Source organism: Drosophila guanche, unplaced genomic scaffold (genome assembly GCF_900245975.1).
Source record: "Drosophila guanche unplaced genomic scaffold, DGUA_6, whole genome shotgun sequence".
NCBI lineage: Eukaryota > Metazoa > Arthropoda > Insecta > Diptera > Drosophilidae > Drosophila > Drosophila guanche.
In genome coordinates, this window is record NW_022995743.1 from 17,407,580 (window position 1) to 17,421,909 (window position 14,330).

The following is a 14,330-nucleotide window of genomic DNA, read 5'->3' on the forward strand; positions in this document are numbered from 1 at the left end:
ACTCCTATTTATAGATGCACGGCCTCCTCCCGACCGCTGCCGGTGTCCGTCAGCTGCTGCTACAGCAGTCACTGCCACAGGCACAGCCACAGGCACAGCCACAGCCACTGCTACTGCCGGCGTTGCTGCTAATTTTTGCAAGTGTTTTTCTTTGCGCTTTTCTTGGATCGCATCTGAAAATAGAAAAGCAGAGCGTGAGGAAAACATTTTCGATTTTGTGTGTGAAACTCATTGAAATGTTTGCGCGTACTCAATTTTATTTGCATCTACTCATTCGAGTAGATTTATACACATTTATTTATTTATATGTACATATATGCAGAGGCTATGGCAGTAGATTTAAATCATACGCCCCCATACCCCGCCTGCAAATTAAATTGCATTCAAATGTTAGCCGGTAGTGTGGTAGCCGATGCTCCATTCAAATTTAGAATTTTTTTATGAGTCAGAAATGATCATCACGAACAGTTGAATGGCTCTCAAATTTACACTAACTGCAGTCTCTCCCCAGAACTTAAGTGTCTCAAACTGCATCTAGTACTTATCTATAATTTGCTCAAAACGTGGCAACCCGACAAAGTTCGCAGAGTGAGAGGCCGCAAGAGACTTGGAAAATTGTTCAGCAACTGGAAAGTTTTGCTGATTTGCGTGCTGCTCCTAGATGAAGTGAAAGGTATATTCCAACAGAGCCTCCCTCTCCCCTTTTCCATTTGGAATGAATGTAATTTAGTTACTCGTTTTCATGCCTTTGATGTTCAGTTTTCTTTAATTGCATTAAATTAATTAAATGTGTTAACGACATCAGCAGCAGCAGTAACAACACGGTCGTTCCTTATAAAGGTCCTCTCCTGGGTTGATTGGGATTGAAGGGCGACGGCCTCGTATCGAAGATGGGTCCCTGCCGATGGCGTGCCTCGGATGGCGTCAGTGGCCCAAAAGCAAGCAGACCCAGCAGCGCCAGAAAAACGGCTCCCATATTAAATTGCATCTTTGTTGAGTGTCGTGAATGGATTGATTGAGTGGAAATCGGGATCAGCTTTTATACCCGGAGCCGTACTACGGTTTATTTTGCCCAACCGAGTCTCCGATTGGGGACTTTTATTTAAGCTTTATTGATAAGCAGCCACATGAATGACGGCCAAATGTCAGCGCTACCGATAAGCGATTGGGACTGGGGAAACATGCCTGCTGGGGCATCCCCCTACAGGGGATTATCAATCACATCTCAGAGAGCAGTAATTAAATATGAGTATGGAAACTAGCACTGTATTTTTATATTCCCGAGCAAGGTCACAGGGTGGAGGGTGGAGCCCCGCTGCCTGCATTAGTCTGCCACTTGATGTTGTTTCTGCATTGCAAATTACCACGCGACAGACGAAAGCCTTTGGAAAACAGCGTCAATGGGCGTCAGCAAGATGCTTTAGCTACTGTGAGTCTGAAGCTGGGGAGCAGGGTTAAAGGAAGGGACAGGTCTCCGAATTCAGTGGCAATTGCCCCTTGGCTCGATTAGAGCACTTTCTTAGCTTTCTTAGGATTTTGGATCAATGGGTAAAGGGTGTTTGTTGTAGCGTAGTGAATTCTGGCATTCAATTCCCCATATCCGCATTGAGCTCGCAGTAAAATAATAATAACTTTCACCACCTCTGGAACACCTTTAAGGTGGATCTGAGGGCAGAGTTTTGGCCCTTGAATATCTTGACTGACATTTTCCGTAATTATCAACTTAACTTTGGCACTCTTCTGAAGCGTAAAAGCGATTTAATCCATGCCTCATTGCCCTCAAAAAAGTGTAAGACTTTCTGTGTAATCAATTTTAGCGATGTGCGAAGCTTCTAAGAAGGACACGTGGAGGGGTAAATGGGAGAGGCGAGCAGTCTGACGAAATTTCCGGATCATAAAAAACGCAATTTGAAGTCAAATGATATATAACAAAACTTGTTTATCGAATTGTATTTGTATCGAATTGATTTGGATTTCGATTCTATGTACATGTTGCCTTTTGGTGTTTGCTTAATGTTCTATGGTCGGCCATAAATCAAATAAATCAAACAAAATTCAAAATACATTTAATCGATTTTCATGGTTAGCACATTAAAAAATAAATGTAAACATTGTGTATTGAATGGCTGCTATACTACATAAACAACATATCCGAACGGATTCCCAGTGTACACAGCGAGGGCGACAGGCAAATTGAGGCATTAGTCCATCAATCATTGCCGTCTTCAGGCACTGGTCCTGACTGACGGCAAATGGTTCAAGAGTCAGATCGAGCCAGGGCTCCGTTTGCCCTAGAACTAGGCCAAGAAATTTGAGACTGGCTGCGGCAAGAAACTGAACTTTTAAGTTTGCCATTTCTCGTTGGCATTCATTCCATTGCTGCGGCTGGCATTTTGAAATATTCGTTGCAAATTATTGTCGAACACCCCTCACCACGACACAGCGCGCGCAGTCTAACGACCGCGGCGGCAGTAAAGCAGCAAAAGTATCCCCTGCACCGAGAAAAAAAAGTTAGCATTATTGCATGTTCAATGGGCTGATGTTTGAGCTTAAAAAAGTTGCCCCGAAGCCCTACTAAAAGTATACATTCGATTATCAAATATCTTCATGTCGAGTACAGATTTTGGGCAAAAATCGCGCAGCTATGAAAAGTAACATTTGGGCCAATAAGAGCCAAAAATGGAGGCAATTCAATCGAAAAGAAAGAAATGTTGTCAACTGGCAGTCGAGTTGAGAGGAGCGGAGTGTTGGGGGAAAGTCTTTTCGTACCGTTCCTAGGAAACGGATATCGGCTCGAAGGTGAAACACTCGACAAGTTCTCTCCATCAGCCCAATCGATACGGCCTTGTCGGCCGTTGACAGCTGAAAAATCACTGAAATATTTTCTAATTATGTGCTGCTGGGAAATGCAAGTTCATAATCATCTAAAACTCGGCGAGAGTTCTTTGTTTTGCCATATCAAAGCGAGTTGGCTAAACTCGATAAATTAATTCACATTTGTGAGAGTTCTTGGACAAACTTTTAGCCTTAAATCAACCAATAATAATTTCGAGCAAGTTCAGTGAGAGCAAAATACGAATTTGATGGAAATTTGATCTGACATGCAGCATTTCAATTAATTATTAATCTTAAATAGATCTAACGTTAGAGAACATGTTCCTAAAGGGTTATTTTGAAGTTCAGGCAGGAATTTCAATGGTTTGCTTCTCTGTTGGAGTTTGGCCGCCCAAACGGATGCTCTTCTTGTTGAACGAATCAAAATTAATCAATATGCAGCGCTTCAGAAACAATTGTGTATATGTAAGACGGCAATGTCAAACTCTCGAGTTACTGCAAAACTAATTTACTACTTTAGATGTAGCAGCTACTGCAGACGTATGCCAAGTGAAGGTGGCAAGTTCATAATTCAGGTGTCCGGAGCTGGAGCTGTATCTGGAGCTGGAGCCCCATAAAAATGCCAGGCACTGCCCCGGAACAGAAGAAAAACATGCCGAAACATGCATAAATATAAATTTTTACCTACAACTCTGAAACTGGTAACCTGAAGCTTACAGAAACCATTTAGATGAGCGTTCGGCTCGAGAGCACACAGCTCATTAGAAATGTATGGCCAGGCGAGCGAGTAGAAGAAGGCGGCCGAGGGGATCTAAATGCCAGTTGCTCGTCCCTAAAATGAATGCCATAAATGTGGCAGCTCATTTCGGCAGAGCGCTTGTGCAGGGAGTGAAATAGGAGGTGGCGTCTGGGGGATGGAAATGAGGAAAATATGCCACTGTGTCTGCCCAGGTCCTGCCCCAAATGTTATTCAGACAAGATGAAGCACTTAAGAATACGTTGTGCGCTGTCAGCATCGTGTGGGAGGGGAACAGCTCCCATCCACCTCACCGTAAGAATATCATATCGCCTTTGTCTGTATCGCTTACTGCCTTCCCGCCTACCTGACTGCCTGCCCCGGACAGACAGGTGATAATGAACGCACTCGGAGCCCCGCCCCGCCCACACACATTCCCACATGAACACGGAAATGTTGCTATTTAAGCAGTTAATGATGTGTTTAAACCCAAAAAGCGTTACCAACTGAAAACGGGCAACGGAAGAGCAGCCTCAGCTACATTCCTTATTAACTTTGCAATTTATCTGACGGGCGTTTTTCGTCTGCCGCCATCCCTGCCATACGGCGCAGAGCCCCAAACAAATGCAAAGACAAAAGGTTAATTATGCAACGTCAGTGGCTGTAATTTAATGCCACATCCCTCTCCTATTCTGCAAGGGGTACATTCGTTCCCTGTGACTACCCACTGCACATGGGCGGCTGCGATTATCCGATGTCCATTATTTTTAATACCCGGTACTCGAAGAGTAAATATTGTATATTGTATTTGTGCGAATAACGGTTGTATGTAAGAAGAAGGAAGGAAGAAGGCAGCGTTTCCGACCCCATAAAGTATATATATTCTTGATCAGCATCAATAGCCGAGTTTATAGAGCCATGTCTGTCTGTCCGTCAGTCCGTCCGTCCGTCTCTCCGTCTTGTTTGTCGGCTAGTTCTCAGAGACTATAAGAGCCAAATTTTGGCTCCAGACTACTGTATGCTGACACTGAAACCAGTGTATTTAAAAAATGAGCAAATGACCAATCCTACAATTTTAAAGATAAAAGAAAACTAAAAACGCCAGTGTGTGGGTCTAGGGAAGTAGGGCGGAAAATTGTACATTTCAAAAAAACACCGCTAAGGTGCAGATGTAGTACTGAGTGCCGGGTATAAAAGTTGTGACGCGTAAGAAGCGTCTCACACGTCCCTTCTCGTTTAAATATAAATTAATGTATATTGGATACTTAATAAATTAATATGATACATTTGTAGAGCTTTCTCCTTGTTGAGGCTCCACATCTGAGTTTGCAGGTCATCAAATATTTGAGCCTTATTTTTTGTAAAAACCGCTGTAAATACCTCGTTACAGTGTCTCTGTTGTCAGAGTGTCTACTATGAAAGTGTTATTGTTTGTTGGGATAAGGAGGCTGGCCCAGCGTGCCCAGAATGTAATATATAATTTCCCTTTAGCTGTCAGAGAGTGACAGACTGGCAGCTGATCAAAATTCGCAGGTATGTATGCAGGTGTACTAACGCAAAGACTGTGTGAGACCAAATCAATCAAAAGGTGTACGTATCTTTTGATATTCATCTCAGCATTTTGGCGCCCGCGTCGACTCGACTTTTGACTCTTGTGTCGGCATAAAAAATTAGATTTACGCCTTTATTGAGCTGCTCTGTGATTGCCACACGCCACACGTTCGGAGAGGACGACGTGCTGTTGTTCTCTGTGCCACAATGGCACATGTCCGGAAAAGGAAGAGCGGCCCCTAGGAAGGCCATACAAATTGCCCCGAAATTCATAGGACAATGGGCTGGGGCAAAGTGCTTTTGCTGGTCAATTTTGAACAGGGCTGGCAGGTGAAGCCTTTCAGTTCGGGCATGAATTGGTTCAGGGAACGTGGGGGCCGGGCCAGGTCAGGTCAAGCGTGGAGTATACGCACCGTTTGAAGGACAAAGCCAGCATATACCTAATTATGTTTCACACAGCTGTCCAAAAATCGAGACGGACACTTGTTGACCAAGTTGTATGTGACAAAGGGAACCACAAGTCGAATATCACAATTTGGGTAGGATGTCAGGAGGCGCTTTACGCTCATCGAGACTGATAGCTGTCTGAGAGGGGAGCCTTTTGGTTGATTTTGCGTGAATAATGCTAAAATGACAGCCACTGCCTAAACGTTTAAGCGAGGGAAATATATTATATGGTTATGTACGTTCTCGGGCCTTGTGTTTTTGTGCCTCATTTGGGAGCAAGGTGTGCGCCATTATTAGCTCTGGCATCATAATCAACGCCACCATCGGCAGCAGCAGCGACAGCCGCAATTCATGTAAAACGTGCTCGAGTGGGCATGGTCGCGTGCCTCATTATTCTGGGGAGCAGCTATGCCAGGAATTTCTGCTAACGTGCACGGCTAAGGCCGTCTCCATGGAATGTTCTCACTTGGAATTTCCTCTGCTGTTGCTGAGGCTAAAGAATAAATCAAAATCAGGTCAGAGGCAGAGACAGAAGCAGGGGCAGATGTTGTTGTGGGGGGCAACAAAAACTTGAGAGTCACTTTACGGCAGCAAAAACAACAAAACAACAAAACACAACAAAACAAAATGAAAGAAACAGAATAAAGAGATGGAATAAATGTTAAGGTCACACACACTGAGGAAAAATGAAAACCAGGAAAAGCGAGAGAAAGTCAAAACATGATGGTTCGAAATATTCACTTTTGTAATTGGATGTTCTCGTCTCCTTGCTGGCTACTGCCTCGTGCATACCGGCATGGCAGCAATCGTCCTCACAAGAAACTAAAGAAGAATCCCAGAAAGAAAACATACATACTCGTACTCGTGCTCCCTAGATAAAGTTGGTTTCTGTAACTGCAATGCCATTTTTAGCAGGCTTTGGCTTCTGCTTTTCCCTTGTTTTATAGTTATTGCTCTCAAACATCGCATTGCTCCATAGCCCAACACTCGCTGCTCCTTTATCTAGTGGTTTTGCTTGTCTGTCGCCTTGCCCCACCAGTTTATGCACATTTAATCTTATGACAGCCAAAATGCTGTAAAATTGCTTATGGCACTCTGTGACATGGTCAGTACTCTTACATCCCATCCCATCCCTCTGGTGTTTTTTATCTCCTTTGTCTTTTTTCTCATATTTTGTCCTCTTCTGAAGGAGAACTATAAGAGAGTATTAACATGTTTTTCCATAGTGCTATCAGGTGGCCAAAGAAAGCGGTCTCGGGCATGGGATTGTGCGAAGAATTGGATTATCGAATATAAATTTACGATTCAAGCGAAACTTAAGACGAGTCTACCACAGTCAATAACTTATTTTTCATCAGTAAATATCCACCAGACTTTTACTATTGACGTACATATGTATATCCTACATGTATACGATATATACACATATTATTTTCCAGCCTGAATAGCCGAGACATATAGTTTCTCATTAAGAATACATTTATATGAATTACTTTCTCTTAGGAAAAGAGTAATAAAGTCTATATTTATACCTTCCATATGTACACATAGCTATTTACATTTATTCATTATCCTCTGATTTTTAACTTACCTTTCAATGGGTAATGGATCCGCGCTATCTGGAGCCGATAGCGGCTCTTATCTTTGCTGCTTTCCCCGTGTGAATTTCGACGGCGGGGACACTTGGCAGGCAATTTAGTTTTTGTGTCAAAGCTCTGTCCAGTCCAATTTGGTTTGTATTTTAATCGAAATATATTTTGCCAAGCTGTCTGCTCATATGGCTGCCGCTAAACACACGTACGGTACGTCCACATATACATACATTTGCAAATACCTACATATACCTAACTATTTGAATTCTGAGCATATGTTTCTACGTTTGTTTGTCTGCTTTGTTGTCGTTTAAATGTGAAAATTATTAGTAATTTGTTGCTTGGTCTGCAGACAGTTTTCTCTCTCTCTCTCTCCCTCTCCTCTCGGCTCCGCTCCTTTTCTCTTGTTGCCCCTCTCTCTTGATGTGAAAATTGAAATGGGCTTTCAGCAGCTAAGAATTTTTATCACGTTAATTTATGATTGGAATATGTGTGGTCAGTATATTCTAAATAGTGGCGTAGTATATTTAGTATAGTATCGAAAAATAGAGTTTTCTTCCTTAACTTCTTCCTTCCCTGTTTCAGTTCCTTGTTTTTGTTTTGGTTTTGGTTTTGGTTTGGATTGGTCTGGTCTGATCCTTAGCGAGAGAGCCTTGCTGAGGAGTCTTATTATACTTAAATGAATTTGAAACCGTGCTAACCCAGGCATACGCCCAAAACTTTGGACTAAAACGGGCTCAAATTGCCTGATTGCATTAATTATTCAGAGCAAACGTAGTAGTAGCAGTCGTCGTCGGCGTCAGTGGCGTTGCTGGATCGTCATTATACACAGCGGAGGTCCATGTGGGGCGCATGCCAAAGTTCACTTATGTAAATGTGCCGAGCGACCAAATAAAAATGTTCCGGAGTTACAGGTTGCGCGAGGTACGAGTTAGGAGTTACGAGTTATATGAGTTTCGAATACACAACTTCAATGTGCCGCTCGATAGTTAACATTTAAAGCATACTTTTGAGGTGTGCTGCGCTTTGATTTGCATCTACACAACAAACACAGAAGCATACTCTTACAGCAACACACAGTACACACACGGAGTTCACACGCACAGCCGCCGTGGGCCACAAACACACTCACACGCAAACACACGCACGGCGAACGTAAAAAGGGAAAGTTCGGTTCAGAGCGATTCGGTTAGGTACTTGTTGTTTCAGCGGCTAAAAAAGTACTGCCTTCAGGCCACACTTGTTACTGGATTTGTTACTGGTGGTCTCGTGTCGTCTCGGGTCGTGTCGGGACTGATGGTTCAGGCGTTTGGCTTATTTCTGTTTTCCGTGGTGGCGTTCCGGCCAACATCACGTCCAGCTAGCGACTGAGCACAGTCGACAATGCTGCGTATACGCAATGCTCCCACTGGCCTGCTATTTTCGGACTGACTTGCAGCGCCTGCGCCAACGAAAGAGAGGGAGAAACCAAAGAGGTATAAAGAGAGAGAGCGAGTGAGTGCGACAAGTGACTGAGAGACAAAAAGAGAACATAAGGTATGGAGAGCAGCCAAACAGAATCAAGCAAGTGGTTGAAGCAACGGCAGGCGGGCCCGGTGGCCCATTGTCTCAATGGCCCAAAAAAACCGCATTTGGGCACACAAAGTTAATCATCTGGTCGTGATAATGGACGAATTATGAATAGTCGTGATTAATTACATTACTTATGTATTGCTCGATAAGCTCCTAGTCGATTAGGGAAACTTTTTGACACATGAACGGACCAATTTTCTAGACAGCAAACGAGATGCTTTGGCTGTCCTCTACCAGGTATGGAATCACAAGTTAATTCCCTCCCCTTCATGTGCAGTCATGTAATTTCCAAACGACCTGGCCACTGGTTGTAAAGAGCCTGGTGAGAAAGAGGTAGAGGTAAAGGCCACAAAGAAAGGGACATTTATGGGGACAGCGTGGCAACCACGAATGAGTCTGTTGCAAATTTGCAGTACACACAATTAAATATAAATTAAAACCAACTTCGCGGGAAATAGAAGAGAAATCCGGATAGAAGTGCAATCTAAAGAGGTCGTTCCTTAATATACCCTTTGCCTCCCATGTCGAGAGTCATGAATGAATATCTGGGAAGTTTGATATTTATTCACAAACTTCTTTGCAAAATCGTGGTACCCAGTTTTTGGGAATACGAATAACTCGGTCAGAGTGCTGGTCAGAAGAATAGGATTTCGCTGAAGGGCTAAAGAAACAGGCTAGCTCCTCTCGAAGGTAGCTGAAAGTGAGCAGAAAATCGATGCAATCGAAGGAGGAAAGGAGAACAACGAGACACGATATCCGTTTCATTACAGTATAAGGAAGGGAGAACAGAGGGGGAGCCAGAGATTATCTTGGCGGTAAGTGAGAAAACTTTTTAATTAAAATTCACACGCAATATGTTGCGCATACGCAGCGTCGTACCCCAGACCCAAAGTCATTGCTCATTAGCGCTCAAATTGTGCGCATATCATATAATTTAGATTAGATTTAAATTGAAACTGGAAATCGGATTCAGCGGTTGCGGCAGAGTAGCAGAGTCCCAAGTAAGCAGCCCAACAGAGCTGCCCAGACCAACCACCACATTTCTCTCCTAGAGGCTATAAATATTAATGACGCCCGAAGCATTGGACTTTTTCTCCACTCAAACACATTCGTCAAGTGAATGCTGTCCACCACAGGCAAAAGCAACAACAAAATTAAATGAAGTTTCCACAAGAATCACGCTTGATTATGTGACCTCTATATGCCTGTCAAAGAACACCATGACTAAAGCAATTGTCCGTCAGCTGGATTTGTTAAAAAAAACTAGTTACATTACTTAGGCTTGCAAAATTTGTAAGTAGAGGACAGCCTGAAATCTTTCAAGTAGTCCTTCTGCGTTAGCCTGCATATATATTCCAACGATATGCACGCATTGCGGACTTGTTGCTGAAAGGACACGTTCCCAGCATGCTTCATTGGGCACTCGGGTTGCTCAATCATTGCGGCAACTTCTGATTGGAAACTTTGGTAAATTGCAGTCTCCGCAGATGCAATCTCTCCTTTGACTCCTCGAGTGTGAACAGCTCTTTGGGTCGGGCCGGAGCCAAAAAGAGAGCGAAAGTGATGAAAGTTTGCTTAAGTGCATTGATTGCAGTTTCAGGGAGTTAATCAAATTTATGTACTTACTTTGTCCTGGCGACTTTGTCAACTTTCAGGCCACGTAATTGCGTTTTAATTATCAGGGCCACCACTGCAGCTTTATACATTCCTGCAGTGACTCCTCTCAGCAGTCGGGCAGCTCCAGAGTCACGTATTGGCATTGAGGGAGAAATCTCCGTTATCACTAACTGGGCGATAATTGGTCAAGTTACAGTTACTGGCCCTTAAAGTAGTTGCCGAGGCAACGCGCAAATTTGTGGAAAGTGCATAATTAGAAATCCAATTAGTAAATGTCGAGGGACGCCAGGGAGCTAAGGCGATATTAAATTGCCATTTTGGTGGGGGTATCCAAGCCATCAAATGAACCGGCAAGCCATCAATCCAGCAATCTATATATTAATTTTTGTTTATTTTTGGTTTCCTCGCTGGTCCTGGCTCACTGGTCGAACCCATCGATTTTGGGCCATTACTCGTAATTATGGGCACATTCGTTGTTTTCATGTCGCCAAGTGGCAGTGGCTGCCACGTGTAGCCACAACCAAGCCGAAATCAACTGACAAAGGTAAATCATGGCAGATGACGTGCCAAGCCTAAACCCCCAAATCGCAGCGCAAGATTTGCCAACTCAAGCATCGGAAATGTGAATGACAATTTCAATTTAACAATTTCCATGCTAATGTAAGGCTGAATGGAGACCAGGGGTTCGGGTATGTGGATGGATGGATATATGGAGGAACGAGATCCGAAGGACGGAGCATTTACATTTTCGTGTGGCCCTGAACCTCCTCCATTTAGCTGTCAGCACAAACAATTGAGCAAGGGATATGTGCGTGGGTGAGGGTTGGTGGGTGGTTTGCTATTTGACAAATGTGTGTTCGGCTTTTCCCAGCCTACAGTGCCCGGATACAGCTCTCTGCCCGTTGCCACTGCGTGTCTGTCCATAGTTTGCTCCAGCACTGCAACAGTTTCGATTATCCAATAGATAAACCTAACTTACATTTACCTTTGTTAAAATTTCATTAAGCTGCCAACACAAAAGCAATTATTATGTGGATATACATACATATATACTATATTGTTGCTTTTGGCTGCCTAATATAAGTATTGCCTTATGTGACGGCATTCGGAAAGACGGCTTTGGTTTTGGTTATGGTAAGCTACAAGTGCGATGCCATCGATCCATACAGGTAAATAATTATATTTTGGCTTAATATAACAAGCTGTGCGTATCCGGGATGGATCCATAAACAAGAGTTAATAGGTAAAACAATCGACTGTAATTACGGGGCACAGAGTAGACACAGCTTCCAAACGGAAAGTCTTCTCCAAGTCCCTATTATTGTGAACTCTATCTCAGCGAACTTTTCTAGAGCTTTCATGTGTACATGAAATTCACCTTCTGAGTGGCATTCCCAACCGAACATGTAATTAATAAACTTGAGCTAAAAAGTTGTGCTGCAGCTGAGATTGCCAACAGACAAAACTAACTGCAACACATGGAGCAACATGGGAGTACGACAACTCGCTGCCAAATGCCACCACTTGGCAAAGTTAAATGAGATGAATCTCTCGCCGCCAATTCTCGTTTACCGTGTTCTCGAGCACGGGGACGACGGTGATGGTGAGGATGAGGATGAGAATAAGGATGTGGCACGTCGTGCAGCACTTATAACAAAGTATGGGTCCAACTGCTGCTCCGTGCCCGTGCTTGCCTCGTGGGGCAAGGTAATCCTTGCCCCAACGCAGCCAGCGCAAGCGATGGGGTAAATAATCTGCTGAAAATCCCGCTTAATGAACTGAAAATATTATTTGCAATGCCAGCAGCAGCAGCACACAGGTTCAAGGTCAGGCTTGGGCAGACTTTAACTTTAAATTCAATTCACAGAAGCTAAATTGTGTTTCGCCAACATGGGCCATGCGAGCGATCACAAAGTCAAACGAGCAGACTACAGATACTCTCCTCTACGTCAGTTTAAGTAGTTATTAAAAAATGGATCAAGAAGCTGACGATAAACACTGCTGGACAATTACGATAATGAGAATCCACTGCATGCTCTAATTAAATGCAAACTTTCGAGCTGAACATAATCAGGCCCGACCACAGACCACCGATAATTAGATTCGGCATATATTTGGTCAACGTAAACAACTGGATATGCCCTTGGCCAATCGAGCAGATGAAACAGAATTCCTATTGCGAGTTGTTATGCATTTGCATGCCAAATGCAAGCTACAGATACATACATACATTCAAATTCCCCCGGGTGGGTATATCCGCTCTTTTTTTTTTTTGACTGTTGTGTTTTGCTGTACTCGTGTTGTACTCGGTTAGCATCAACTCTGACATTCGACGTCTATTCCGAGGACATTCCTGACGGGACCTTTAGGGGCCAATTAGGTGAATAATTCAGCAAGTTGAAGTCGGGCGGAGTGCTTCCAGTGGTTGTCTATGGAAATCATAATGTCCCGTCAACTGCGTTGGATCTGTCTCTGTCTCTAAGTCTCTTGCACTTCAGCTGTTCCGGCTAAGCACTTAATGCAGTAGACAAGCATGTTGATACGGGATACTTGCCGCAAAATATATGTACTTATGTAAATGCTGATGCTGTTACTATTTACTTATATGTATGTACCTACTTCTGCTGCTGCACAGTCACGTATTTTGCGTATTTTGTTAAACATTTCGATACGATTCACGTTCCATACAGAATTGAATATGCTTATTTATTTACGCGACTCTTTTAATATGCAGGACATACCGGAGCAATGGAATTGAACGGCAGACAGCGACATCGATAGCCGCTCAGTCACAATTTACGGGAAGCGGATGGGTACGGATGGGAGGAGGAACGGCCGCCGGGCATACATAAGCCCTTTCGTCCTTCTAGCCAAATATGTATTCATCCATACACTCAGCGAAAAAGTTAAATAATGAATGGGAAGATACTAGATCACTATATATATAAGTATGTACATACATATGTATAATTGAAATGCAAATCCAATCAAGACCATGCATCTAATCACTGAAACTGATCACCATTATTATTATTATTTCCTTACGGTTGACGGGGGCTTCTGTTTTAAAAGCAGAGAGTATAAATAGGTGTATTGCTAATGTTGTGGTCCCTATTCAAAACCAAAATAACGAGAAAGGACGTGTGAGACACTTCTTACGCGTCACAACTTTTATACCCGGCACTCAGTACTACATCTGCACCTTATCGATGTTTTGTCAAATTTTAAATTGTTTCTTCAACTGTCATCTACATCTACAACACTACTCACACCAACACGCTCCGTTAGCTCGCCGCCCTTCCCTAGACACGCACACTGCAGACTCGAGGCAGAGGCAGAGGCACCGTCCGCACAAAAAAAAAAAATATAAGCTGCGGGACGGGGTGGGTTAAAATTATTGTGTCGTACCTGTTAAGTACAGTCAATCAGGCTCGATTAACCAACTTCCACAATATCGTGCCAGTGAGAAACATGTAGTTTTTTATACCCGGTACTCGAAGAGTAAATTGGTTCTATTATATTTGTGGTCGAAAGTATGTATGTAACGCTCAGGAGGACACGTCTCCGACCCTATGAAGTCTGTCCTTGTTGTTTGACGTCTGTTTCTCAGAGACTATAAGTCTCACGTTCCTTCTCGTCTTTAATAGTAATATTTCACTACCGTCTCTAAGCTGTTTTTTCGATCAACACCCTATTGCGGGACTGACAGCTTATTCATAGGAATGGTCAAGTCAAAGACAATTTTTAACACAAAACATAATAATAATTTCAACAACACCAATTGCTGACCAATAAAATTGTATACTTGCAGTAAGAATATTTGACTTGGAATATACGAGTAAATCAAATTTTTCTCAGTGTTCTGTTCTCTGAAATGGCTAAGCAAGCACTTGAGCTATTAACAAATACAGCGGTACGAAAGCAGTTTGTATAATATCTTCTTCTATATGTATAGGATTGATATAAAGGAATTGTCAAAG

At 43.1% G+C, this 14,330-nt stretch overlaps 1 protein-coding gene across 1 annotated transcript; it reads right to left on the minus strand.

Annotated features, from left to right (window-relative positions):
* Positions 1 to 743: 743 nt before the first annotated feature.
* LOC117588239 (metchnikowin) lies at positions 744 to 1,029 on the minus strand. Its single transcript, XM_034279393.1, has one exon. It carries the CDS (start codon positions 986 to 988, stop codon positions 833 to 835), a length of 156 nt encoding a protein of 51 aa, XP_034135284.1. The 5' UTR covers positions 989 to 1,029; the 3' UTR covers positions 744 to 832.
* Positions 1,030 to 14,330: the final 13,301 nt, after the last annotated feature.